The sequence below is a fragment of the Tiliqua scincoides genome, chromosome 13, assembly GCF_035046505.1.
Source record: "Tiliqua scincoides isolate rTilSci1 chromosome 13, rTilSci1.hap2, whole genome shotgun sequence".
Classification (NCBI taxonomy): Eukaryota; Metazoa; Chordata; class Lepidosauria; order Squamata; family Scincidae; genus Tiliqua; species Tiliqua scincoides.
The window spans coordinates 1,145,567-1,173,301 of NC_089833.1; the positions used below are offsets into that span (position 1 = coordinate 1,145,567).

At 49.5% G+C, this 27,735-nt stretch overlaps 1 protein-coding gene across 1 annotated transcript in view; it reads right to left on the reverse strand.

Annotated features, from left to right (window-relative positions):
* GRID2IP (Grid2 interacting protein) overlaps positions 1-27,735 on the reverse strand; it is a 71,635-nt gene extending 43,900 nt beyond the window's left edge. The window contains exons 1-2 of the mRNA XM_066640793.1: positions 27,163-27,735; positions 19,704-19,858 (exon numbers count right to left, since the gene is read on the reverse strand). Of these exons, the coding sequence (XP_066496890.1) occupies positions 19,704-19,858; positions 27,163-27,735 (728 nt within the window). The remainder of the gene's footprint in view (positions 1-19,703; positions 19,859-27,162) is intronic.

The window sequence follows — 27,735 nt, forward strand, 5'->3', positions numbered from 1 at the left end:
TTGTTATATTTCTATTTTGCATTTATATCACTGGGACAAAGTGCCAAGGTAAGCGAGTTAAGCATCTGTGGGGTGGCCATCTATGTTAAAGAAGGGGTAGAATCTCACAGAGATTGAAGGCAGGACCGTCTCCACCATAGAATCAATGTGGGTCAAACTACCAGGCCCAAGAAGCAATACAATAGTGGGGCTGTGCTATCATCCTCTGGGCCAAAAACCTGAAGGGGACCAAAAACTTGAAGGAGACCCTCCAAGGCGGGGGAGGGCAAGCAGTGGGCAGCCCTGGGGGCTGGCGGAGGGGAGGGCAGGTAGCAGAAAGTGGGGCTGTGACCCGGAAGTTATGGCGGATCCCAACCCCATTCCCCAAGCAGCGCAGAGCTCGGAGGTGGCGCGGAGCACCTCAGGAGATGCCAGTCTGAGGAGGCCCATTGGGGCTGCAGTGGTTTACCCAGGGGTAAGGGGAAGATTTTCCCCTTATCTTCGACTGAGCCACTTTGCAGCCCTATCTTGCACTGGATACAGCACAAACTTCCTGGCTTGCCTGTTCCAGCACAAGATGGGATTGCTCTGCAAGTCAAAAAGAGGTTAAAACGAGATGATGTTTTAGACCTAATTAGTAAATTAAAGATCAGTAAGTCACCAGACCCAGACAGCATCCACCTAAGAGTTATTCAGGAACTGAAGAACGAAGTTGCTGATCTCTTGACTAAAATATTCAACTTGTTCCTTAAAATGGCCATGGTACCAGAGATTAGGAGGATAGCAAATGTCACACTGATCTTTAAAAAGGGAAGGAGAGGGGACCCGGGAAACTATTAGGTCAGTCTAATGCCTGTTCCGGGTAAGATGGTGGAATGCCTCATTGAGGATAAAATCTTAAAACACATAGAGGAGCAAGCCTTGCTGAGGGAGAATCAGTATGGCTCAGTCTTGCCAGACGTACCTTCTAGAATTCTTTGAAATGGTCACCTGGCGTGTGGATGAAGGAGAACCTGTGGATATTATATGTCTGGACCTTCAGAAGGCAACCCTCACCTTCTGACACAGTCCCTCACCAAAGGCTGCTAAGGAAACTACACAGCCAGGGAATTAGAGGGCAAGTCCATTCATGGGTTAGAAACTAATTGAGAACCAGAAAACAGAATGTGGGTATCAATGGGCAATGTTCACAGCAGAGAAAGCAGTGTGCCCCAGGGATCTGTACAGGGACTGGTGGTTTTCAACTTGTTCATAAATGACCTGGAAACAGGGATAAGCAGTGAGGTGGCCAGCTTTGCAGATGACACTAAACTTTTCCAGGTGTTGAAGACCAGAAGGGATGGTGAAGAGCACCAGAAGGTTCTTTCCAAACTGGGAGAATGGGCAGCAAAATGGCAGATGCGTTTCAATATAAGTAAGTGTAAAGTAACTCACATTGGGGCAAAAAACCAAAACTTCACATATAGTCTAGTGGATTCTGAGCTGTCTGTGATGGATCAGGACAGTGATATTGGGGTGCTTGGTGGAGATCTCAATGAAAGTGTCAACTCAATGTATGGCGGTGGTGAAGAAGGCCAATTCCATGCTCAGGATTATCAAAAAGGGGATTGAGAATAAAACAGCTAATATTATGATGTTGTTGTACAAATCGATGGTGAAGCCACATCTGGAGTATTGTGTTCAGTTCTGGTCACCACATCTCAAAAAGGACATAGCGGAACTTGAAAAGGTGCAGAAGCAAAGGACCAAGATGATTACTGGGCTGGGGCACCTCCCTTACAAGCATTTGAGGCCCTTCAATCTAGAAAAGAGGTGCCTGAGGGCAGACATGATTGAGACATACAAAATTATGGATAGAGTGGATGGGGAGATGCTCTTTTCCCTCTCACACAACACAAGAACTAGGAGCCATCCACTAAAATTGAGTGTCGGGAGGGTTAGAACAGACAAAAGAAAATATATTTTTTACCCAGCATGTAATTAGTCTGTGGAACTCCTTGCTGCAGGATGTGGTGATGATGTCTGGCTTAAGTGCCTTTAAAAGAGGATTGGACAGATTTCTGGAGGAAAACTTCATCACAGTTTACAAGCCATGATGAGATTAGGTGGTCGCTGCTCCTGAGGGCTGGGTAGGAATTTGTGCCAGACTGGCCATGTGGATGGCAGTTTTTTTTCACCTGTGCCAGACTGGTGAGGGAGGGAAGGTGTGTTCAGTAGGCTTCGTGCATTTAAAACCGGCCACTTGGGTTTAATAAGTGGCCCAAGTGAAACCCAAGCCACAGTCTGAAGTCTTCATTGAGGGATGCAAGGGTAAATAGAGTGCTAGATGCAGGGAAGTGGCAGTGAGATGCAAGTATCTTGTGTCTTGTGTGCTCCCTGAGGCATCTGGCGGGCTGCCGGAAGACACAGGAAGCTGGACTAGATGGGGTCTAGGCCTAATCCAGCAGGATTGTTCTTCTTAGGTACTGCCCTTCCTCCATAAAGGGAGCGTTTCTGTTGCCTCTCTATAAGTCTCCCCTTTGAATCCTAGCTGGCTTATTGTGCAACAGTGGGACACAGCAGAAAGCATGTGCATGCTTGGCTCTGGCTTCCTGGCTGCAGTGGGGAACAATGGCAGCAGCAGACCTTTGCTGGGTTGGCTGGACCCAGGCCCTCAGTACACGTGTCCCCATGTTGTATCTGCCCTTCCTTCATTCTTCATCCCCCACCCTCAACGGGGCAAAATGCAGAGCCAGCCCAAGACCTGAGGCCGTGCACCAAATGCCATCCTCCTTCCCTGGTGACATGCCAGCTTCTGCTCCTCCCACTTCCTGGGTCAGGAAAGGAAGAGGAAGGGAGAAGGAGAGAAGAGGGTTAGACTAGAGCAGGGGTGTCCAAAGTTTTTGGCAGGAGGGGCCACATCATCTCTCTGATACTGTGTCAGGGGCCAGGGGAGGGGGAAGAATTAAGATACTTTTCAAATTTGAATAAATTTATATAACTTTACATAAATGAATATATTAAAGATGAACTTATATGAATGAATGATGGTCTTGCAATATCTCAAGGCCTATAAAAGGCCTTGCACAAAGCAAGACTGGCCTTTCCTTTGCTGCTGCTACTGCATCACAGACGTGAAACAGCAAGCAGTGGAGGGAGACCTCATCCCACAGCTAACACAAGAGGTCAAACAGTCGCCCTCACACTGAGAGCAATTGCGTCGGGCCAGTGCGGGCTCCAACAAATCTCCGGAGGGCTGGAGGCTTATTTGGAGACTGTAGGCTCCCTGAGGGCCGCACTGAGAGGCCTCGAGGGCTGCAAGTGGCCCCAGGGCCGGGGTTTGGGCACCCCTGGACTAGAGGGTGGGTTAGACTAGAGCATCTCTGTCTGATACTCTGGCCCACTTTGCTCCTCTCCTCCCCCTTTCCCAGTCTGTAGCGCAGGAGGAGGCAGTAGCAATGGTGGTGAGTGTGTAGACCATGGTGGGCGCCCCCTGCCAATCTGCTGCCTGAGGTACGTGCCTCAGTTGGCCTAATGGATGGACCGTAAGAGAAGGAAGTGGCTATAGGACAGGAAGTGGATTTGTATTTTCTCTGGGGTGCTTCCCCTCACTAAGAGCTCCTCTCACCAAGAGCTCCACGTGGGGAGGCTCAACAAAATCCCGTTCGCTAAAGAATGGGAAACTCTCTCATCTGAGAAGCTTCCAAGACAGGTGGCACATTTTCCTGGTGCCGCATCCCAGACCATTTCTGTTGACACAAACCCTCCAGCTGAGAGGAAGAAAAAATTTATTGTGTTTCGGCTGTTCCCAAAATGAACTCAGTGGCATTTTCCTCGGTAACAAGAGAGCTCCCCAGTGGGAAGAGATTTCATCTCTGGCAAAGACTGAAAGCGCCTCCATTCAAAAAGGATGCCTGTACCCAACCCACCCCCCCAACCCCAACCCCACTTGCCTGCCTGCCTGCCTGCCTGCCCCCCCTCCCAGCAGTTTGACAGAAGAGGAGGAGGTTGCAGTCGCCAGTCAACCATCCTGGCTGCCCTGGGTTTAAAATCAGCTGAAACAATTAATCACCAAAGAAAAATAGATCACACTCTGAATTGCAGCATAAGGACTCAGAGAGATAGTTATCTGGTGCAAGGAATGAAGCTTTAGATGAGAAGAAGGGAGCTTAGGGCACAATCCTAGTCATGTCTACTCAGAAGTAAGTCCCATTTGTTCAATGGAGTTTACTCCCATTGTAAACATTGTACACATTGAAAATGTGTACAAGATTACAGCCTTAAATAACTACTCCAATATCTCAGGAGTTCTGATTCTTTAAATTAAGGTAAAACTTGAAAACCTGAACTGTAAATATATACATATTCACACTGAGTATACATTATACATACACACTGCCCTTCCTTCCTTCAGGGTTCCTCCCTCTCCTTTTATCCTCACAACCACCTTGTAGGGTAGGTAAGAAAGGGTCACTGGCCCAAGCTCACGCGGGAAGCTTGATAGCTGAACAGAACTTGAACTCAGGTCTGTGCAACCCGAGTCAGACACACTCACCATGACAGCACCCGGGCTCTCAATATTGGATGCTGAAGCCACATGGCAGACAGATCCAGCCTTTGATCTTGAGCTACATTCTCACTCTCTACATTCCCTGGCACAAATAATTCCTTGATGTTGTGAACTGGGGGCAGTTGTGCAATTATTTAACACAATTTAGCTCTTGCTCACTTGAACAGAAGTGGTTGCAAAACAAAAGGAAGCACAAACGTAACCTTGAACCACTGATATTTCACCATATATTGTTGTTTGAAGCCTGAAAGGAGACTATGTGGCTAAAGTGAGTCTCTTGGCATCTGACCCATGTGAGAGGATGCACACTTTTGAGAGTCACAGAACCCAACCACTGAGAAGCAGAGGGACACCTAGTGGCATAGCTAGAGGGGGTGCAAAGCACTAAGTGTTGCAGGGAGCCTCACCACAGTGTGCAAAGGTCCCCTCCCCCTTGGAGCCAGGTGTATGCCTCCGTTTGCTCCCACCGCCTGGAATGGCTCCAAAGGGGAGGGGGCCCTTGCACACTGCAGTGAGGCTCCCTGCAAAACTTAGAGCACAATCCTAACCAGGTCTACTCAGAAGTAAGTCCTATTTTGTTCAATGGAGCTTACTCCCAGGAAAATGTGGTTAGGATTGCAGCCTTAGTGCTTTGTACCCCCTCCAGATACACCACTGGGAACACCTCACACTTGCAGCTATGTGAGGAGCACACTGACAGGCTTGGCACTGCTGGCCCCAATAATAAACTGTTCTGGCCATGCTCAGAGGGGGTGCACACTCGAAAGTGGGCTGTTTGCAAGGCTGGTTTACAAGTGGCAGCAAACCAAAAAATGCCTAAGTTTGTTCAGTTCGTTCACCTATTTTTTCCTTGTCCTTCCAGCTTTTGTAAAGTTTAATTGAAAGTAAACAAGCTGAATGTAGAATGTAGTACCATAAGAACATCAGAAGAGCCCTGCTGGATCAGGCCAAGGGACCATCCAGTCCAGCTTCCAGTGGCCCACCAGATGGATGCCTCAGGGAGCATGAAGGGCAATAAGATGCCTGCATCCTGCTGGCACTCCCTTGCAATTGGCTTCAAGCTGGCCCTACACTCAATGCAGTGCACCCAATGAAGTGCTTGGGTCTCAGGGGGCTGAAAGGTGAACTCCACATCTTCCAGGGTTGAGCCCCAGGATCAACCCTCCAGAGCCCCTCCCACTTGCCCAGGGGAAAGGGGGCAGCTTCCCTCTGCCTGCATCCTGTTGCCACTCCGTTAGACCTGACAATCAGAGACTGACAACCTCTGAAACCCAAACCCATAGCTATCATGGCTTGTGACCTATGGACTTCTCTTTCATAAATCTGTCCAGTCCCCTTTTAAAGGCAACAAGGTCAGATGCCATCACTACATCCTGTGGCAAGGAGTTCCGCAGACTAACTACAGCTAGGTATTTCCTTGTGTCTGTCCTGCCAGTCAATCTGTGGGGCTGTCGCCTGGTTCCGGTGTCGTGCAGGCAGGAAGAGAACATCCATCCGTCGATCCCCTCTCTCCATCATTTTATATGACTCGACCATGCCTCCCCTCCCGTCGCCTGTCCTAAGCGAGGGACCCCCAGCCCACTCCTCACTTGGGCCGCTCTTTTCCGCCACTTTCTTGCAGCTGGAAGTGCAGGGCAGGCAGGAGGAGGCAAGCAGCAAACCGACAGTCCTTGTGGCAAGGAAGCTGGGTTTTCGGCCCCCCACCCACAAGCCAAGAGGGGGCTTCCTTGGGGCACAAGCCGTGCCTGCGCAGAAGGGCGCGATGGCACTGCCTCCCCTGGAAGTCCGAGGCAGCCCCGCTCTGCAGCTTCCCTGCGGCAGCCTCCAAAATTCAGAGCCTCCCGGCAAAGTCAGCCAAGGTCTCCGCGCCGGGCCGGCCAGCCAGCCAGCAGCGAGCGCGGCAGGTCGCCTCGCCCGCCCTGCCCTGGGTGGGGTGGGGTGGCGCGGCTCCCCCCAGCAGCAGCTGCCTTGCTGGACCCAGAGAGCCGAGCTCCCCTCCGTCAGCAGCAGCCGAGCCCGCAGCGAAAGTTTCTTGCGGGTCCCAGGGAAGCGCCGCCTCTGCGGCTGGCTGGCTGGCTGGCTGGCTCGGGGCTTCTCCGGGGCCCCATCAGGAGCCCCCCCCCCCCAAGTGTGCCACTCACCCCAGGCAGCTCATCTTCCCTGCCTGCCCTCGGGCCGGCTTCCTGCATCCTTGACGGGAGGCTCCGACCGCGCGCTCTTCCAGCCTCCCCGAACCATCTGGCAGCCGCGGGGGGGGTCTGTCAGTGCAGCCCGGACAGCCCGCAGGAAGGGCAGCAAATGGAAAGGCGGCCGGCAGGCAGGGCTTAATGCGGGCGGGGGGGGGGGGAGCAAACAGGCAAATCAGTATGAATTGAAAAATCGAAGAAAAGCTGGGCTGATCCTGCAGGGGGGATTAGGAAGTGCAAGAGCAGGCAGAAGTGGGGAGGGAGGGGATGTGCACAGCAGTCGTGCCCCCTCCCTCTCCCGGAGTAAACAGCAGCAGTGAGGGACGCTGATAAAAATCCCTGCCCTCCTCCTAGGCAGTGGCATAGCTAGAGGGGGGCAAAGCACTAAGTCTTGCAGGGAGACCCACCGCTCCCTGCAAGACTTAGTGCTTTGCCCCCCCCAGCTATGCCACTGCTCCTAGGGATTCCTGAGCTGCCTTTCTGGGTCTGCAAAACGCACCAGCAGCCACCATTGGATGGAAACAAGGCTGGCGGGGCTCCCCTCCTGTTGCAAGCGCCAGAGGGAAGCAGCCCCCTTTCCCCTGGGCAAGTGGGGGGCTCTGGAGGGTTGATCCTGGGGCTCAACCCTGGAAGATGTGGAGTTCACCTTGCAGCCCCATGAGACCCAAGCACTGCACCACAGCTTCACTGGGTGCCCCTGAGTGCAGGGCCAGCTTGAAGCCAATTGGACCAATTGCTCTCAGTTGGGCCAAAGGGGGCTCAAGGGGGGACAAAAGTCAAGAACAAAATTATTTTTATTAAATCATTTCACAGTCACTAAACCAAGGAGCTTTGTAATCTACGCATTTTCTTGATTCAGTTGTAGGCTGACGTGTCTGCTATTTTATACTACTAAAATGTGCTTAGGTTCATTTGGTCCATTAACTCTCATGCCCTTTTTAAGCACACATTTTGATTGTAGTTGGTCTGTGGAACTCCTTGCCACAGCATGTGGTGATGACATCTGGCCTAGATACCTTAAAAAGGGGATTGGACAAATTTCTGGAGGAAAAATCTATTACGGGTTACAAGCCATGATGCAATCTCCTGATTTTAGAAAGGGGGTATGTCAAAATGCCAGATGCAAGGGAGGGCACCTGAATGAGGTCTCTTGTTATCTGGTGTGCTCCCTGGGGCATTTGGTGGGCCGCTGTGAGATACAGGAAGCTGGACTAGATGGGCCTATGGCCTGATCCAGTGGGGCTGTTCTTATGTTCTTAACTACAATTCCCAGGAAGCCTTGCAGGTCTCTTGTTATCTGGCGTGCTCCCTGGGGCATTTGGTGGGCCGCTGTGAGATCCAGGAAGCTGGACTAGATGGGCCTATGGCCTGATCCAGTGGGGCTGTTCTTCTGTTCTTATTGCTATCCATTCTACCACAGTGTTAGAAAGTCTATCATAAATTGTATTTATCTCTCTAAGATTCTACAGACCTTGGCAGTGAACCTGGGACCCCACAAAAATGTGTCCAATCTGGCCCTGCAGATCCTAAGGCCAGCCTCACTTCAGCAAGAGATGTTTGTTCTCAGTGTCTTGTTCTCTCTCCCCCGCCCCCCCAAACACAGAGCACTCAGTTTCCTATCTGTAAAATGGGATAATATGGGTCCACCTCACAGATTTGACTTGAGAGCAACTTGCAAGCAAATTTGCAAGAGCCCAAAATGCTTGGAAAATTAAAATTCTATGATAAATCCCAGGAAGAGAGGTCCTCCAAAGAACTGAAGGGTAGCAGGAGATAAAATGTATCATGGTGTACTACTGGAGGATTAAGTGCCTTGGTTCTTTCATTCCAGCATGCATGTTCTCCTTTACACAAAGAGTCCCCAGGCAGCCTAACAAAGCCTAACAACACTTGTGAAAGGTTTGCCATAAAATCATAAGAACATAAGAACATAAGAACAGCCCCACTGGATCAGGCCATAGGCCCATCTAGTCCAGCTTCCTGTATCTCACAGCGGCCCACCAAATGCCCCAGGGAGCACACCAGATAACAAGAGACCTCATCCTGGTGCTCTCCCCTACATCTGGCATTCTGACTTAACCCATTCCTAAAATCAGGAGGTTGCGCATACACATCATGGCTTGTACCCCATAATGGATTTTTCCTCCAGAAACTCGTCCAGTCCCCTTTTAAAGGCGTCTAGGCTAGACGCCAGCACCACATCCTGTGGCAAGGAGTTCCACAGACCGACCACGCATTCAAAATATGAATTAAATAAGGAAAAAAAAATAACTTCCACTGCAGCTCACAAGCCAAAAGCCTGGGAGACCAGGAAGGTCTCAAGTGTCTTCTTAAAAGAGGGGAGGTGCTCTCTGGAGCTGGGAGTTCCACAACCCAGGGGCCTTCACAGAGAAGGCCCATATCATTTATCATTTCCCCCCATTTACACCTGCCTTTTTGTCCTGATAGAACTGCAGGGTAATTTACACACACACCCCCAATTCATAGGGCAATGCAGAAGAACTGTCTAGGACAGTATTTCTCAAATGGTGGATCACAATGCACTAGCTGGGCTGCAAGCCAATTTCATGTGGGTCACATAGTACCTAGCTCAGCTGTCATTGAAAATACAGAGCACAGAGCTGCTGGGCAGGGTGAGAGAGAGGCCTTGTGCTTTGCCCTGAATAGGTGTGAAGATGAGATGCTGGGAAGGGGAGAGGGCTGTGTGGTTGAAGAAGGACCCAAGTCTACCTTCTACTTTGAGCTGGAATGTTTGAATTCCAAGCTATGCAAAATAACAGCACGTGTGTGCTTTGTCATTGGACCTTTGGCTGCTCTCGCTTTAGGTTTGGATTCTCAATTGATGACGTCACTTTGGGTCATGACATCGCTCCCAGGTTAATGACATCACTTTCGGTGGGTCCAGACAGACTGTCATTCTAAAAAGTGGGTCGGATGCGAAAATGTTTGAGAACTGCTGATCAATGGGATTGTGCCCCATGGGCTAGATCCTCCTTTCTCTCCTTCCACTATCCCTCAATGGCTCCCCAAATCTCCCAGTGCAGCAACTACCTCCCATTGCCTTTACAGCAGAAACCTCTGCTAAATGAGTAAGAGGCACTTTTTCAAGTGGTGCTCCTCTTTTTTTAGCTGGGGGAGAGTAACTGGTCCTCCTCACCCCAGCAGTGTCTTTTCTAGTGGCTGCCTGCTGGTGTTCTTTTGCATCTTTTTAGATTGTGAGCTCTTTTGGGACAGGGAGCCATTTAGTTATTTGATTTTTCTCTGTAAACCCCTTTGTGAACTTTTTGTTGAAAAGTGGTATATAAATACTGTTAATAATAACAACAACAATAACTTTAAAAAAGTTTTAAAGTTTTTAAAACAACAATAACTTTAAAAAAGAGCCTGTTCTTTTTTGCCTGGACAAACTGAGATCACACTCATATACACACCAAACTGCAAGTCTGAAGGAAATGATGCTTTCCTAAACTTGTTCTGCTCATGATAATGACTATCTTAATTATCTCACGTAATTGTGGCCCAAAGAGCTGTGATGTTGGAGAGGATCTTCCAGTGTTATTTTTTTTAATTAAATGCAAAAGCAGCTGGGGGAGGGACAGAGGTGCTGGAGTAGGTTTAACTGATGCTCTCCCAGCACAAGTCTAAGCACATGTACTCAGAAATGTCCCATTGTGTTCAAGAAGCTTACTCCCAAGAAAGGGGATCACAGCCTCTCTCTCTCTCTCTCTCTCTCTCTCTCTCTCTCTCTCTCACACACACACACACACACACACACACACACACACACACATGGGGGGGCTGCAAGTGGGAGTAGACAGATACTTCTCTCCTACTTGCCTTTTCCCTCCCCTGAACTAATAGTAGCTTGAGGGAAGCATTTCTATCAGTAAAATGATGCAGGGGAGAGAAAGGGTTAAATAATAATAATAATAATAATACAAACCTCACCTCCAATCAATATGGTCCCCTGTGCAGCTTCTACTTTTAAGTTTTAAAATAAATCAGGAGACCCCATCACCACCAAGCCCTTGCATTGTCACCCAGGCTGTTTTGGTCCTGAACTCATGGCAGGAAGTCTGGGTTGACTCTAGAGCAGGGGTCTCCAAACCCGGGCCCGTGGAAAGCCTCTATCTGGCCTGCAGCAGCCAGTCTCTGATCCCCTGAAAGCCTCTGGCCCAGTTGACCAAACACAACCAGAGTTGTGCTTGTGGGGTGGGGGAAAGGGGGTCCATTTAAGTGTGTGTGCTTTATTTCTTGGACTGTGTTGGTGCTTGGAGAAATCCTGGACATTTGAGCCCATTCATTCATTCATTCATTTCAGTCATTCATCTAAGTTCCATCTCTAATGTATTTATTTAAATTTTATATTTCATTTTTTTTCCGGCCCTGGACACCATGCCAGATATTTGATGTGGCCCTTCGACCAAAAAGTCTGGAGACCCCTGTTCTAGAGTATTCTATGCAGTGACATATCCCATGAGAGGGGAGGAGAGCCGGCTCCAGTCTTCTGCTGGCTTTCTTACTAGGACCCCAAGATCCAACAGCCAGAGCTGGGTGCAAAAGAGCAGCTGGCCAGGTTGGTTGGGAGGGGGGGTGACAGGAGCCTCTGAGCTTCACTCTCATCACCCTGGAATTTACTTGCAGTGTCAGAACTGAGTAGCTCCCAGCCATTTCACAAAAAAAATCCATTCCAGGTACCCCCCCCCCCCAAGCCTTCTCCACCGTAGCAGCCTGAGAGCACAAACCTGGGCAGGGCTGGCTTTAAGCCAATTGGACCAATTGCACCTAAGTGGCCCTGCACCTAAGTGGACCCCATGCCAGGGTAAAAATAAAAAATAAATATTTTTCTAAACCATGTCACAGTCACTAAAAGAAGAGGTTTTGTAACTATTTCCTTTTCAAAGGTCATCTACACATTTTTTTTGTTTAGCTTATAGACTTGCATGTATACAATTTCATATGAAAATGTGCTTAGATTTGGGTCCCTGTGCTTAGAAATGTGCCACCTGGGGTCCCCTCCGGGAGAAAGACGGGCTATAAATAAAGTAAGTAAATAAATAAATTAGATCCATTTGGTCCATTAACTCACATGCACTTCTGAAGCACCTACTTTGACTATTTTCCATTCTGTCCTGGAGATCTACAGTTGTAATAAATGTTATTTCTATCTCTAAGATTCTACAGACCTTGGCTTCAAACCTGGGGCCCCACAAAAAAGTTATTCTAGTTGGGCCCTGAAGCTCCCAAGCCCAGTCCTGAATCTAGGCACATCTACTCAGAAGTAAGTTCCATTGTTTTCCGTGAGGCTTACTTTCACATTCCAAGTGTGTACAGGACTGCAGCCTCACAGAGAAAAAAAGAAAAGTCTTTTAGAGCCCAATCCCGAGCTCTCTGGTGCCAGTGGTACACACATACCACTGGCTCTAGGTGTCACAAACGTGCCATTCTGGCACCCAGGGAGAAAGAATAGCTGGGAGAACGCCCGTGAAGTGCTGCTGGGGGCAAACAGCAGTGCCGGGTGGCAGTGTGGCTTTTCAGGGCAGGGGGATGGCATTCTGGGGTGGGGGGGCAAGGGAGGGGGAGGGATTGACCCAGGAGGGTGATCCTATCCCCTGCCTCTTGCTGCAAAGCCCAACACAAGGCTTCTCAAGTCTGTGCTGGCAAAATAGGTGGCGCAGACTCAAGTAGCCCCATTGTGGGGCATGGGGCTTTCCTCAGGGAGGGAGGGTATCCTGGCTCTGCTAGATACAGTGGTAGACATTTTGGTGCTGGGGAGTTTAGGTTTGGGTCGTTAGTTGTTGCAGTTGTTGAGCTAAGAACTATATTGCCCAACCAGAGCAAATTACCAAATGGTCTTTCTGTCTCTTCCTGACTTTGTTCTCCTCCTCCATCCCTGTGTACACCCCTTTGTCTCCTGATCTCCTTATCTCCATGAATCATTCCACCCACCACCCCCCCCCACCTCCTGGAGCCCACCACATAACAGCCCCGGGAGGTGCCCGTATTGTCTGCACAGATGGTTCCAGCCTAAGGCCCGCTGAAAAACTGCTGGGAGCTTCCAAGAAGCCAGACGGCAAAGGGTTCCATCCCTAAGCAATGGTTTCCCCCTCCCCGCTTCAATTCATTTTGTCCGATTAGATTAGACAGTAGAACTATTTGATGCCTGGGGTGGGGGGCCGAGGATTTGCATCACAGATTAAGGACCAATATTGAGCTGCCTGCTGGTGACCCTCACTTCACTCTTCGCACCACTAAACGTAGCGCAATTAAGGGAAGGCTGGCCTGCTTCCTTTCATCAGTTGTGACATCTGAGGGGAATTTGCCTCCATGTTTTGGAAACTATCTCCAGGAGAACGTAGGAAGGCATCTTCTATTAAGTGAGATCATTAGACAGCTCGAAAACGTAGCTGAGACAGGAGGTCTGTTGCGTCACCTACAGCCTGACACTCCAAGTGGAATACTCTGACTGGAATGTAACACTTGAACCCAGAACCTGGGTGCCTTCTGCATACTGAGGGGGCAGCACTTGGAGAAAGGCCTCTGAAGAAGATTTTGAACTGGCAGGAGTGTCCCACAGGGCCTGTCTTAGGAGCTGTGGGGCCCAATTGGAAACTTTTTTGGCAGAGCCCGAGGTCCACAGCCAAAATCTGTAGAAAGGCTGAAATCCTATACACCCTTTCCTGGGAGTAAGTCCCACTGAAGATAATGATGCTTACTTCTGAGTAGACATGCCTTGGATTGTGCCCTTATAGAGATAAATAACATTTAATGCAGTTGGCATCCACTTGGACATCAGTGCTGGAAGCAGACCAGTCTAAGTATCTGCTGCATAGCTGGCATGGCATCTTAGGCTGCGATCCCATACACACTTCATGGGAGTAAGCCCCATTGAACATAAGGAGACTTGCTTCTGAGTAAAGATGCATAGGATTGCACTGTTAGTCTATCAAGGCTAGGAAAAGACCGAGAGAGCTGCTTGCAGTCATGACCTATCACACAGAGCTAGATGGGCCAGCAGTTCCATTTGATTAAACCAGTGGTTCTCAAACTTTTTAGCACTAAGGCCCACTTTGTGGAATGACACTTTGTCAGGTCCCATCAGAAGTGATGTCATTAACCTGGAAGGGACATCATGGCTGGAAGTGTGGTTGGTCTGTGGAACTCCTTGCCACAGCATGTGGTGATGGCAACTGGCCTGGACGCCTTTAAAAGGGGATTGGACAAGTTTCTGGAGGAAAAATCCATTACGGGGTACAAGCCATGATGTGTATGCGCAACCTCCTGATTTTAGAAATGGGCTATGTCAGAATGCCAGATGCAAGGGAGGGCACCAGGATGAGGTCTCTTGTTATCTGGTGTGCTCCCTGGGGCATCTGTTGGGCCGCTGTGAGATACAGGAAGCTGGACTAGATGGGCCTATGGCCTGATCCAGTGGGGCTGTTCTTATGTTCTTAACTACAATTCCCAGGAGGCCTTGCAGGTCTCTTGTTATCTGGTGTGCTCCCTGGGGCATTTGGTGGGCCGCTGTGAGATACAGGAAGCTGGACTAGATGGGCCTGTGGCCTGATCCAGTGGGGCTGTTCTTATGTTCTTAACTACAATTCCCAGGAAGCCTTGCAGGTCTCTTGTTATCTGGTGTGCTCCCTGGGGCATTTGGTGGGCCGCTGTGAGATACAGGAAGCTGGACTAGATGGGCCTGTGGCCTGATCCAGTGGGGCTGTTCTTATGTTCTTAACTACAATTCCCAGGAAGCCTTGCAGGTCTCTTGTTACCTGGTGTGCTCCCTGGGGCATTTGGTGGGCCGCTGTGAGATACAGGAAGCTGGACTAGATGGGCCTGTGGCCTGATCCAGTGGGGCTGTTCTTATGTTCTTATGGAAGTGACACCATCCATTTAGGCTTCCAACCTAAGATGGAATCAACCAAAGGTCCCATTACACAGCCTACTTGTGCTGTGATTTTGCAGAGATTGGAATTCAAACATTCCAGCTTGAATGTCAAAACAGAAGACAGGCTTGGATCCTTCTCCAACCACACAGCCCTCCCCCCATCAAGGGTCCCATCACCACACCTATTCAGGGCAAATTAGCACCTCTTCCACCAGGAGCCCCCCCTGCCCAGCAGCTCTGCACCCTGTATTTTCAGTTCTGTGTTTTCAACTACGGCAGAGCTGGGTGCTTCGCAACTCACATGAAACTGGCTAGTGACCCACCTAGTGGGTTCTGACCCACAGTTTGAGAAATGCTGGATTAAACTGCACTTCCTCTTACACTTACAAGAAAACAGCTAGGAAGAGCCCTGGAAGGACTTTGCTTATGGATTTAAGACTCTTTCAACCTATTGTAGGACTCCACAGCCTCTTTGCCTGGTGCCGTTTGAGGTTGTTATGGAAACTACTATTTCTCCCAGTTTCACAGATTAGAAGCAGGAATGGGGAAAACAAAGCCAGATGGAGGCCTGATTGCCTAATGACCGGGGTCTCGGAAGGGCTGTAATCCTCTCCCTGAGCCTCATGTGCAGATAGAGCCCCACCACAAAGCCACCCCCCATGGAAGATGCGGCAGCCACCAGCCAAGGTGGGCTCATCTGCGTAATTTCTTGCTCTCTGATATTGAAGCCTGGCTCCATCAGAACCTAGACTTGATGAAACATCCGGTGATTTGTTTTGGTCGGAAAGGTTTCTTCTCCATGTGTCCTGGATTTCCTATCCCGCCTCCCCTGGGGGGATTTGAGGTTTTCCAGCTAGAAACAGAGACTTGGCTCTACAAATGCAATGGTACTGTTCCAAAATGATGCAGGGAATGGATGCAGTGGAAGAGGGATGTTCTTTTCCCTCTCACACAACACCAGAACCAGGGGACAGCCACTAAAATTGAGTGGTAGGTAAGAGTTAGAAAAGACCAAAAGAAAATATTTTTTTAGCCAGTGTATCATTAATCTGTGGAACTCCTTGCCACAGGATGTGGTGATGGTGTCTGGCCTAGATGCCTTTAAAAGGGGATTGGATAGATGCATGGAGGAAAAGTCCATCACAGGTTACAAGCCATAATGGGTTGTACGCAAGCTCTTGGTTTAGGCTTATCTCTGAATGCCAGGTGCAAGAGTGTGGCAACAGGATGTGGTGCTTCTGGTGCTCCCTGAAGAATCTGGTGGGCCACTAGGAGTCCCAGGAAACTGGACTAGATGCGCTCTGGGTCTGATTCAACAGGGCTTTTCTGATGCTCTTTTGTTCACTTTGTTATACCAGGCATGAGGCCCTGGCCTCCCTAACAGGTTCACACAGCATGGGTATCCAGGAACATCTGAATGGGAAGGTCTCTTTCAATGGCTTTGTTGCTTTGGGTTTGTCAGAAATGGGTCACCCAATGCAAATCTCAGTGGATCTAGCAAATCTCAGCACGTGGACCTCAGAGTATCGATGCATCCTCAGAGGATGCTGAAGGTGGGGGCAAGCTGGGTGTTTCATACATCAAACTAGAGCTCCCCCTTGAGGCCACACCCTGGCAGGACTTGAGTCTGTAGGAAGTCTTGAACTGGTGACCTCTGGGCTGCCACTCAGCTCTGGCCAAAGGAGAGTGGCAGAAAGAGAGGCTGCAGTAGCAAGGAAATCCCTTCACCCTAATAGGCTAAGGCAGGTCAGATGATATTCCCCAACTGTTATATAAGCCTGCAAGGCTGGCTTCCAAAGTGGTCGGAGCAACCAGGAGAAAACTGCATTTGCTGGCTATAACCTGCCTTTCCCCTAGACCAGGGGTGCCCAAACCCCGGCCCTGGGGCCACTTGCGGCCCTCGAGGCCTCTCAATGCGGCCCTCAGGGAGCCCCCAGTCTCCAATGAGCCTCTGGTCCTCCAGAGATTTGTTGGAGCCCACACTGGCCCAATGCAACTGCTCTCAGCGTGAGGATGACTGTTTGACCTCTCGTGTGAGCTGTGGGATGAGGGCTTCCTCCACTGCTTGGTGTTTTACGTCTGTGACACAGTAGCGGCAGCAAAGGAGAGGCCGGCCTTGCTTTGTGCAAGGCTTTTTATAGTCCTTGAGCTATTGCAAGACCTTCATTCATTCATATAAGTTCATCTTTAATATATTCATTTATGTAAACTTATGTAAATTTATTCAAATTTTAAATGTAAATGAATTCTTTTTTTCCTCCGGCCCCCAACACAGTGTCAGAGAGATGATGTGGCCCTCCTGCCAAAATCTTTGGATACCCCTGCCCTAGACCCCTTCCATTTCTGTCCTGCCCTGCCCTCTTGGTTGCAGGAGTCAGGCCTGTCACACCATTGCCTGTCAGTTCAACCAGTGGAACGCTGGGAATCCATTTCAGTTGGACACCCTGCTTCAGAAGCTCTTCCAGGACTAAAATTGAGTGTTGGGAGAGTTAGAACAAAAGAAAATATTCTTTACCCAGTGTGTCTTTAATCTGTGGAACTCCTTGCCACAGGATGTGGTGATGGCATGTTTCTAGTTGAAAAGTTCATCACAGGTTACAAGCCATGGTGGGTTTGTGCAACCTTCTGTTTTTAGAAGTAGGCTGTCTCTGACGTGCTAGACACAAGGGAATGGCAAAAGGATGCAGGGGTCTTGTTGCCTTGTTGCCTGAGGTATCATTGTGAGACACAGGAAGCTGGACAAGATGGGCTACTGGCCTGATCTAACGGGGCTCTTCTTATGACTAATCCAGAGCAATGAGCAGGTCGCAGATTCAGAAGGTGTTCAGGGGGGTACAGAGGCACCAGGCATGAACCCTGACACCAGTTCAGAAACTAGTCACTCCTAGATGCCCAAGACAGATCTTTTACTGACACTCCAATCTGCACCCCCACTGGTTTATCACATAGGCTGACAGCACTAAACAGATCTGGTAGGCGTGAGCCAAAATACTTCTCCCAACTTCACCACCCCTTTTGCATGCTGCAGACTTCAGGGCCATTTCCCCTATTTTCAAGGTGGAAGTCCACAAAGGAGTGGAGCAGGCTGTAAACGTACCAGCAGCAGTGACTGCTACTATGGGAGTCTTGACATCATGAAGTCAACTAGAATGAGAGCAAAGCCTCCTGCCCTCACTCTGAAGGCTATTGTGTGGGGAGGGGGGGAAGTAATGTCCACCAACTGTTGGGACTTCTGGGAGTGAGGTCAACACCACTGCCAGGATCACAAAATAGGCAGCAACAGCAGCCAAAAAATAAAAAATAAAAATAAGCCATGGCACTTTCATAAGAACATAAGAACATAAGAACAGCCCCACTGGATCAGGCCATAGGCCCATCTAGTCCAGCTTCCTGTATCTCACAGCGGCCCACCAAATGCCCCAGGGAGCACACCAGATAACAAGAGACCTCATCCTGGTGCCCTCCCCTACATCTGGCATTCTGACTTAACCCATTCCTAAAATCAGGAGGTTGCGCATACACATCATGGCTTGTACCCCATAATGGATTTTTCCTCCAGAAAAACCTTCCTTTCACAAAACCTTTTACCTCTGTGGAACCTTACTGATTTTGAGCAAAGTAAATTCAACAAATAATTATAAGCTCAGTCCTCCTGGTTCCGGTTTCTGGCCCCATAGCTCTGAGCTCCTCTCTGGAGTCCATAATCAAATATTGCTCCTTTTCTACACTTTGAATATGTCCAAATTTAGCAACCTCTGTCAATATATTTATTCATAGATCCTCTTTTTCTTATTTTTTCCTTTCCTTACCATAACCCTGGATATTGTGCAATGTCAGCATTTCAAGATCTCCATCTGAAGATTCACACACACACCCCACTGGTTCCCTATTTTTCCTCCTAGGTGACATTTTGAAATCAGCAACACTGCAGAGAGATTGCCTAGCCAGGCAGACAGATCATTGTGTGGATTAGCTCTCTCCTTCATCAGAGTCCAGCCAACAGATTGGCAGTGGGGACAGGCATTCCCCCACTGATTGGCCATGCAAGCCCACCTGACCAGGTCAGAGAGCAAGTAGGGATGCCCAGTTGGTGGTAGGCCATCCAATCAGATGGACCAGTGACATCATCGTTCAAGGTTTCGTAAGGTCAAGCCTGAGGATACTTGGCTCCCTTCAGGAAAGCATCTGTCAATGTCCATAAGCCCTCCATCTGCTTCCTGGGATCACAAAAATGTGATGGACTCTTCAAGTTGATTTTGGAGTAAGTGCAAGAAAGGGAATGGTCAGATCCAGATTACTTGGGGCATTATTTTGCTTTAGTTTACTTATACTTCCTGCCCATGTAAAATATACTTCCTGCTAAAATCCACACCTGGACACTGCCATTTCCCAAGGCCACCCCACCTCCCCTCCCACACACACACACACATGTACACCTTGTATTTTAAATAAACACTTTTTACATTTTAACCCTTTATCTTCCTGTGGTGGGTTAAACTCAATCAGAGCCTTGAGCTAACCCTCCTAGATCCCAGGTTACACACTACTAGAACTAACTGGGAGGGAGGCTTTAAAGGACAGTCTCTCTCTGCCTTGCTTTGTCCTTGCAGTAGCAACAGAATCCCCCAGTGTTGGCTCTGGAACAGGGTAGAGTTGAGGAAAGAAGGGAGGTGCTGGCATTAGGGTTCCTCCCTCCCGATCATCAGACTCCACCTTCTCTTATTTGTCCCTCACATCGTGATAGCATGAGTCAAGGAACCCAATGTGCACATTACCATTCTTTAAGAAACCCAACAGCACAATCCTATGTATGCCTACTCAGGTAAATCCCACTGTTCTCACTGGGCTTACTCCCAGGAAACTGTATATCGGATTGCAGCCTAACTCAACTCAAAAGCCAGCCAACAATCACCAAAAAGCGAAGGGCAAAGAGGAACAGAGAGATAGAGGGGACAACAAAGACAAGTGGGACAGAAGTGCCCTGAGGAGGGTGCTGTCCTTGGCAAACATGTCAGCCTTCCATATCCCACACATCTATGCTGAATGCCAGTTATCAGGAAGCCAAAAATTGGGCTCCAAAAGGCTGCCAAAGGCTCAGTACCTGATGTTGTCTAAGAGGAGCTGGTGGGACTCATCGGTGAGAATCATGGAAAGGGCAGATGCCAGGTAATCGACCTTCCGCTCAGCTGCATACTGCTTCAGGATGGTGAACATCTTCTCTTTGGCTTCTGGCTGGTCTGCCAGGATCTCCTGCACCTGCGTCCAACACAGCAAAACAGGAAATGAAGCATTTTGACAGAGCCTTGTGTGTGTGTGTGTGTGTGTGTGTGTGTGTGTGTGTGTGTGTGGGCTGCCACTGGCCTAGTACCTGCAAGGCCTCTCTGTCCATTGGCTGAGCTGTTCTGATGTCATGGAATGTTTTGGTTTTTTTATGTTTTCCACTCCTCGGCAGCTGAGTTTCCTGGACCAAGACCTGGACCAACTTCTAAGAGAGGAAGGGTCTGATGATATGGATGACAGGGGAGGCTGGGAGCAGAACCCACCCCCGGAAAGCTGAGGAAGTAGCTGACTTGCCACAGACTCCCCCATGGGAGGAGAGGCCAAGGCCTCAGCAAGGCCACTTCACCTCTGATGCTGAGGACTCCTCCTCAGCATCCCCTGAGTGCATGAAGGCCCTTCTCTGCTAACACACCTCATCCAGGGTCAGAAGGAGGCTGTGCCCCAGAGGAATAGGTCCCTTAAAGTCCCAACAGTGTTCCTCAGAAGAGGCAGAACTTGAAACACCAACTTGACTGCCCCACAACAGAAACATTCCAAACTCATTGCTTTAGGCCAGTGTTTCTCAACGTTCGCCTTCCATTGTACCACTTCACACGGTCTACCTATTTAAAGTACCACCAGAAGTAACTGGCAATGACAACATCACCAGTTACTTCTGGGTTGGGAGGCCAGATGTGGTGTTAACAAACACCAGTAAGCGGCTCAGGGTAGATAGGAGGGCTTTTCTGAGTGGGGAAAAGCATGCTTTGGAGCCTCCTACAGCTGTTAGTTGTGTTACGTTCTGGTCTTGCTGCCGGGAAACAGGTGTCCAGGGGTCCCATGAGTAGCACCAGACACCACCTCAAGTACCAGTAGTTGAGAAACTGCTTTAGGCTCCTGCACAGTCAGCCTCTTAGTGCGCTGTCCGTGGTCCTGATCATAGTCCTGACTTCTCACAAACTAGCCTGTACCAATATAGCAGCAGTTCCCAACCTTGTGGAGCCTGCAGACCACTGAGGCAAAAATTGGAATCATCGTGGACCACACAGAACCCCAACCCCACCTCCCGCACATTAAAAATACAATTAAATTTGGTAGTCCATCAGGGAGCAGACAGTGAGACATTCAAAGGATCAATTGCAGTTACAGGTGGTCCGTTCACCACCATCTCTGATGGTTTGTAGGGAAGCATCTCTTGAGCAAGCACTCCACATGGACTATCAGAGATGCGGGAGGACTGCCCACAGCTACAGCTGACATTTCAGTGGTCCATGGAGGAGCACTCACACAGTAAGGCACTGGAAGCGATAGAAGGTGATCATCTTCTTCTTTCTCGCAACCTCACGGACCACTTCACACGGTCTTGCGGACCACCTGTGATCCATGGACCACAGGTTGGAAACCTCTGTCCTATAGTGTTGGCAACCCAGGGGTGCCAAACAAGTTTTATATAGTGGCCGAACAGCATTTGCGGTGCCTACCGAGGGCCGGAAGTGATGTCATTAAACAGGAAGTGACATCATCAAGCAGGTGCACCAAGGAAGCGCTTTGAAACTCAACTGCAAATGGTAGAAGAGAAAATGTGCAAATCTTGATAATGTTTTCAAGATGTGGGAGAGTCCAATTATCACGTGGGCAGCCCATTCAGCAGCGCCACCTCTACCTTTCAGCGGCTGAGAGGTGGTCTGCAAAGTGACACCTCAACAGAAGTGGCGCTGCTGAGAGGATGGCCCATGTGATAATTGGGCTCTCCCAGTCTCCCTCTCTCACCCCTCCTGGTCTGTCCTCTCCCCTGTAGCTTTTCTTGCCTTCTATAGCCTCCTTCCATCTCTCCCTCCCAGTACCTCGGCAGAAGTGGTGCTGCTGAAAGGGCAGCGCTGGGAGAGCCCAGTTACCACCGGGACTGGATAAAGAGCTTCTAAGGGCTGCAACTGGCCCATGGGCATTGTGTTTGACACCCCTAGTCTAATCAGCCCCCCCCCACAGGCCTCAGCCTAGAAGGGGCCTGAGTGCAGCCTTCTGCGTGCCCATTCAGCTCATATTTCTTTGTTTTACTTATCAGACTGCAGCCAAGTCACTCTGGCCCCAGGGGCTCCCACAAAGTCCCTTCTCCTTACGCATCTCCAGCTGTCTTGGTCGTCTCTCTCAGTTTTATACTTCACAAAGAGTGAGGCTGCTCAGAGCCATGTGACAGCAGAGAATGCTTCACTCTTAAGAGGTTGGTGTGTTGCTAAATTGGGGGAGGACACAGAGATGCAAAGCTGTCCCATCTCATTATGGTGGGCTATTGTGTTGGTTTTGTCTTATTTAAAAGACAACCAGGTCATACTTTTGTCCATTGGAAAGGGGGAGCCCTTCTCCCATGGCGGCTGCAGCAGCAAGATGGGAGACTTTGGGTGCTCCCCTGTGATGGGCAGCAGGCAAGTGCTCAGCAACTTGAAAAGCAAGGCCCATCAAGCATGCAATTCACCAGTGGTGTCACTAAGGGTACAGGAGGTGCAGGATGACACCAGGTGACACCCTCGGGGAAGCGACACCTACTGGCCAGCATTGTGAAAATCTTGTTATTTTTGAATAATACCATCATATTATAGATCATTTGATGGATACTTTAATGCAGAATGCAATAGAACAAACTGTGTTGAAATATCTGTAATCAAATGTTATGGTCAATTAACCAGGAAAAAAACTCACCACTGCCTTATGTAACAAAAAGCAGATTTCCTTAATGCAAAAACTGACCAATGAGACTGATTGTTCTGAGAGCCAATGAGGTGTTATGATGACACAGCAGGGAACCAATCAGGGGTTAGTCTGAGTCAGCTCTCATTTCCATTTTCAAAGTTAATACCAGAACTCTCATTCAGTGATGTGAGTGTCGTCAAGTTGCCCACTGGCGTTTTGGTGGGATACTGATTTATTGGGTGACTTGTACTGTGATATTAAAATAATAAATAAAGCAAACAGGGGTTCCACCAACGCCTAGTGATGCCACTGCATTTACACTGTGCATATGATATTGTAATTCATTCTGTATGGTCTGGTACAGGAGGAGGTCCATCATGGGGGTGATGCAAAGAGCTCTAGCACCGGGTGATGCAAACTAGTGAACATCATCTCTGCCCAAGAACATCATAAGAACATAAGAACAGCCCCACTGGATCAGGCCAGAGGCCCATCTAGTCCGGCTTCCTGTATCTCACAGCGGCCCACCAAATGCCCCAGGGAGACACAAGACAAGAAACCCACATCCTGGTGCCATCCCTTGCATCTGGCAGTCTGAGGTAACCCACTTCTAAAATCAGGAAGTCATCACAGCATGGTCACGGTTTCCCAATGGCTCAGTAACTTTCACATCCCTAGTCAGGTCTTGGGTACCACACAATATTAAATCCAGAGTCACCTGTCCTCTGGTGGGCTCCATGACTAGCTGCTCTAAGGCACAGTCATTTAGCATGTCAAGGAATCTGGTCTCCTTCGTGATCAGAGCACGAATTGACCCAGTCGGTATGAGGATAATTGAAATCCCCCAATATTACAATCCTGTCCCTCTGTGACACCTCTTTGAACATAGGTTTTTCCCTATAAGAATATCAGGTTTTTCTGTGCCTTCAACCGAGCAGTGGCTCCAGGGAGGAGAAGGAAACAGGAGTGAGAAGAAACACAGCAACTTCACATGAATCAGTCATGGCAGCCTCCCCCCCCCCCTTCCTGGTGCTTGTCCCATTTTGAGGCTCTCCAAAGGCAATTATCGTCATTTCTTGCAACCTACATCCCGAAACCACCAGGGACCAGTAATGTGGAGCTGTCACGTGATCAGCAGCAGGCACAACAGACATGCCAAGGTTATTGCATCTGGAGCAGCACACGCCTGGAGTCTCCTGCGGCTGCCCCGCATTCTCTTGCAGGGGTGAGAAAGCGAGGAGTTGGTTTGATCTGCCAAAGGGCAAACACCCAGTCAGAATCCTTGGGAAGCCCATAAGCAGGGAGCAGAGGCAATGGTTCTCCTCTGCTCTTTCTCCCCAGGAACTGGTAGTCTGAGTTGGACTGCTCCTGAATGTGGAGGTTCTGCATGGCCATTGTGGCTAACAGCCGCTGTACACTATAGCCTTCACCCCACTTTTCCATCATTCCATGGGGAGGTCAGTGTCTGAGGCCCACAAGACAAACCCCTTCCCACTTTTTCAGGAAGCCATGGCTCACTGCGGACAACCCTGCCATTTCTTGGTCAGCTGTTTAACAAACATTAGTGCCCCCTCCACATGCCATAAGACTTTGGACAGCCAGCAAGCCCCAATGGTTCAGTCCTCACTGGTAACTACACCTGGCCTCCTTCCCTTACAGGAGATTTTCACATAGACACCGTGTCCAGCCCAGGAGTGTGGGGCAGGGCCAAGGAGAGGGGGATAAAGGGTAATTTGTACCCAAATTTGTAATTTGTTCAAAAAGGAGGCCCAGGAGCCCCCCCCCCCCCCAAAAAAAAAGAAGAGGACCCAGAAATTTCCTGGGATCTGACATTTTCCTATCTACTCAGACTGGTTGCCCACATGGGATGCTGGGGACACTACCACAAGTGTGCAGCTGCAGCTACTGGCAAGCCACGTATGCTAGGCTGAGGACTGCATACATGACACTCCGTAACAGTGTCAAATCTGGGAGGAACTGGCCGGCTACTGTAGCTCTTTGGCTTGTGGATCTGCTTAGCATGAAGGAGTGTATAGGAGCCCAGGGACACAGCTGTGGGGCTACAGCTGCTGCAGAAACAAGTTGTGGTACACACAGGACACTTCTCATTCTAGAGTGAGCCTAAACATGATGATGCTAATTTTCTGCATAATTTTCTATATTTAAAAGATTTTAAAGGGACTTAGGTGTGTGTTTGGTTTTTCATATTACTGTATCTAGCTGCCAATGCCAGCTGGGTGGGTAGACCTGGGCTCCAAAGACTTTGCCAGTTCTCTCCACCCTCTCCCCACCCTGTTTCACCCCTCCCTGCCCCCATTCTGCTTGCCCATAACTTCCCTCCCCTGCTCTGTTTCACCCCTCCTCTCCCTTTGCAAAGGGGCCCAAAAGAAACTTTGTACCCCCTGATAAAATTCCTCAGAGGCCTCATTGTGGGGCATAATACCATAGTCAGGGCATGCTTTAATTTAAGCCCCTTGGACCAATTGCTCCTCGCTGGGTGCTGCACATACGGGGTCGCCACCCCAGGGTAATCTACTCTAATGTGGTCAAATACACACAGCAACACATTGCAACAGACACCTAATACCTAGAGGTGTTTGTTTCTGGTGAGTAAGATAGGATTACAGCTTTACTGAACACAGCTCTGAGTAAGGAAAAGAACACCATTTTCAAAAACTCTACTAATCCCACATTGCAGGTTTTCTAGAGAACAGCAACAATTTTAATTTTCTTCTGAATTCTTCAAAAGTCAGCAGTGCTTGTTTATACTTTAAATTTTGAACAGCTTTATTCTAATGTGGCCTCTCAGCCCAAACACTGTTAATTTCAATTACAAATACCGGCCTGGAAAGTATTTATATCTTGTTTACACTCTTTCTATTTTGAAATTTTTTACTGCTTTTGAATTACATAATATGTTGATTAATTATAGAACAATGTATACATTTATTTCTCTCAAAAAGTTAAAAAAGAAAATATGTAAATATAAGTGCAACATGTAATTTTTTATTTTTTCTTTAGGATTCTGTAAATATGAGTAAAAGACTAAAGCAGTGTTTCTCAAACTGTGGATCAGGACCCACCAGGTGGGTTGTGAGCCAATTTCAGGTGGGTCCCCAGTCATTTCAATATTTTATTTTAATATATTAGACTTGATGCCACCATGATATGTGATTTCATTTGGAGAAATGTTACAGACCTGTACTTTTAACAAGCTACTATGCATATTCTTTTAACAATGATAAATGGGGACTTACTCCTGGGTAAGTGTGGGTAGGATTGCAGCCTAGGATTGTTAAAAATTTTCCTGCTTGATGATGTCACTTCCAGTCATGACATCACTTCCGGTGGATCCTGACAGATTCCCATTCTAAAAAGTGGGTCCCGGTGCTAAATGTGTGAGAACCACTGGACTAAGGGATTTTTTTAAGCACACCTTTTGACTGTTTTCCATTCTACCATCAAGATGTACAGTCTATCAGAAATTTTATTTATCTCTCCAAGGGTGCAATCCTAACCAACTTTCCAGTGCCATGGTAAGAGAACAGACATTCCCTTACCTTGAGGAGGCCTCCGTGACTGCCACCCAACTGCAGGTTGCAGCACATGCCCCGTTGGTACAACTGTGTCCGTGCTGGAAAGTTGGTTAGGATCTGGGCCCAAGTTTCAACAGACCTTGGACCCCACAGCCCCTCAGGCCGGTCCTGGCTATGGCTTGCCCCTCCCAAGTATTGCACCCGAAGCCCTAGGTCAGGGCTCTCTCACTGGGGGGTGGCCTCAAAAGAGTGGCCCCTTGTTCACGGCCCTAGGCACTTGGCCAGGGAGAGCAAGCTAGAACCTGATCAGCTGACAAGCTGGGGCCTGGGTCTCAGTCTCCCCTGTGGGGAAGGGGTGTCTAACGAGGCAGTCCTGCATTCCATCACTCCTGGGTGAGGTTTCCCCATCCCAGGCCAGCCTCTTGGTTCTTTGTTCCTCCTTCCTCTTCCCTGTCTGGCACCCTTGGCCCTGGCTCACCCTGTCTGCCTCTTTCTCCTGCTTCCAGTGTCTCCTTCACCCCCCCTATCCAGTCCCCCTCCCCATTCCTTCAATGCAATCCCTCCTTCTTCCCTCAAGCTTCTCCTCTTCCCATCCTCACTTCCTTCTCCATGCCACCCCTCTCCATCCCATGATCCGCTTTTGGGGCCAATGTCTGTCCCCCACACCCTCACACCCATGCCTGTCGGTCCCCACACATCCCACACCCATGCCTGGCTGGCTGCCACTCAGCCATGATCATGTGGCCAGCCACAGCACCTGCTGATAACATCACTGCCACTGTTTGCATTTTTTAAATCCCACTCTTCCTTTCAAGGAGCTCAGAGAGGAAGGCATGCTTTCACAACAACCCTGCAAGGAAGGGAAGGCCAAAAGATAGTGACTGGTCCAAGACCACACACTTGGCTTCAGGGCTGAATCCCTTGGTCCTGACCCAACCCTCTAGCAACCGCACCACACTGATTCTCAGTTAATCTGCTTAAGGCAGAGGATAGGTGCCCTCCACCTCTGCCAACTCCATGGATGAGCCAGCCCTGCCCTCCCCTTAAAGGTCCCGGCCTTCTCAGTTCCCTGGGGCTCACCTTCTTGCTGAACTCTTGGGCCTTCTGCCTCCGCTCCTGGTGGATGGCGTCTGCGCTCTGGACAAATTCCCGCACGCTGTTGCTGGTCCACTTCCCCAACCGCAGCAGCCCCAGTTGGAGGCCTCCCTGGCAGGCCTGGATCTTGGCTGCGGCCTCATCGTACAGCTTCACAGGGATCCCGTTGACCTCCAGGACATAGTCGCCAGCCTTCATGCCAGCTTCGGAAGCGGGCGAGTTGGGGGCCACACTCTCCACCTGCAGGAGGCAGCCTCCATCGCTCGTCAAGGTGAAGCCAAACCGTCCCTCCTGCCCAGGTTTCAGGTCCACCTGCTGGATACGCGAGACAACGCCAATGCTGGGGGGCACGTTCTCACACTGCCTTGCCAGGGCCACCAAGGCCTCGCAGCTCATGGATGAGACAGGCTGGCCCTCGATCTCCAGGATCTGGTCTCCTGGCTGGAGGCCCGCCACCTGAGCGCTGCTGCCTTCCTCCACGGCCAGGATGTAGCAAGGACCGTTCCCGCCAATCTGAAACCCAAATTCCTCAGGCCACCCATCGTTGGTTGAGGTCAT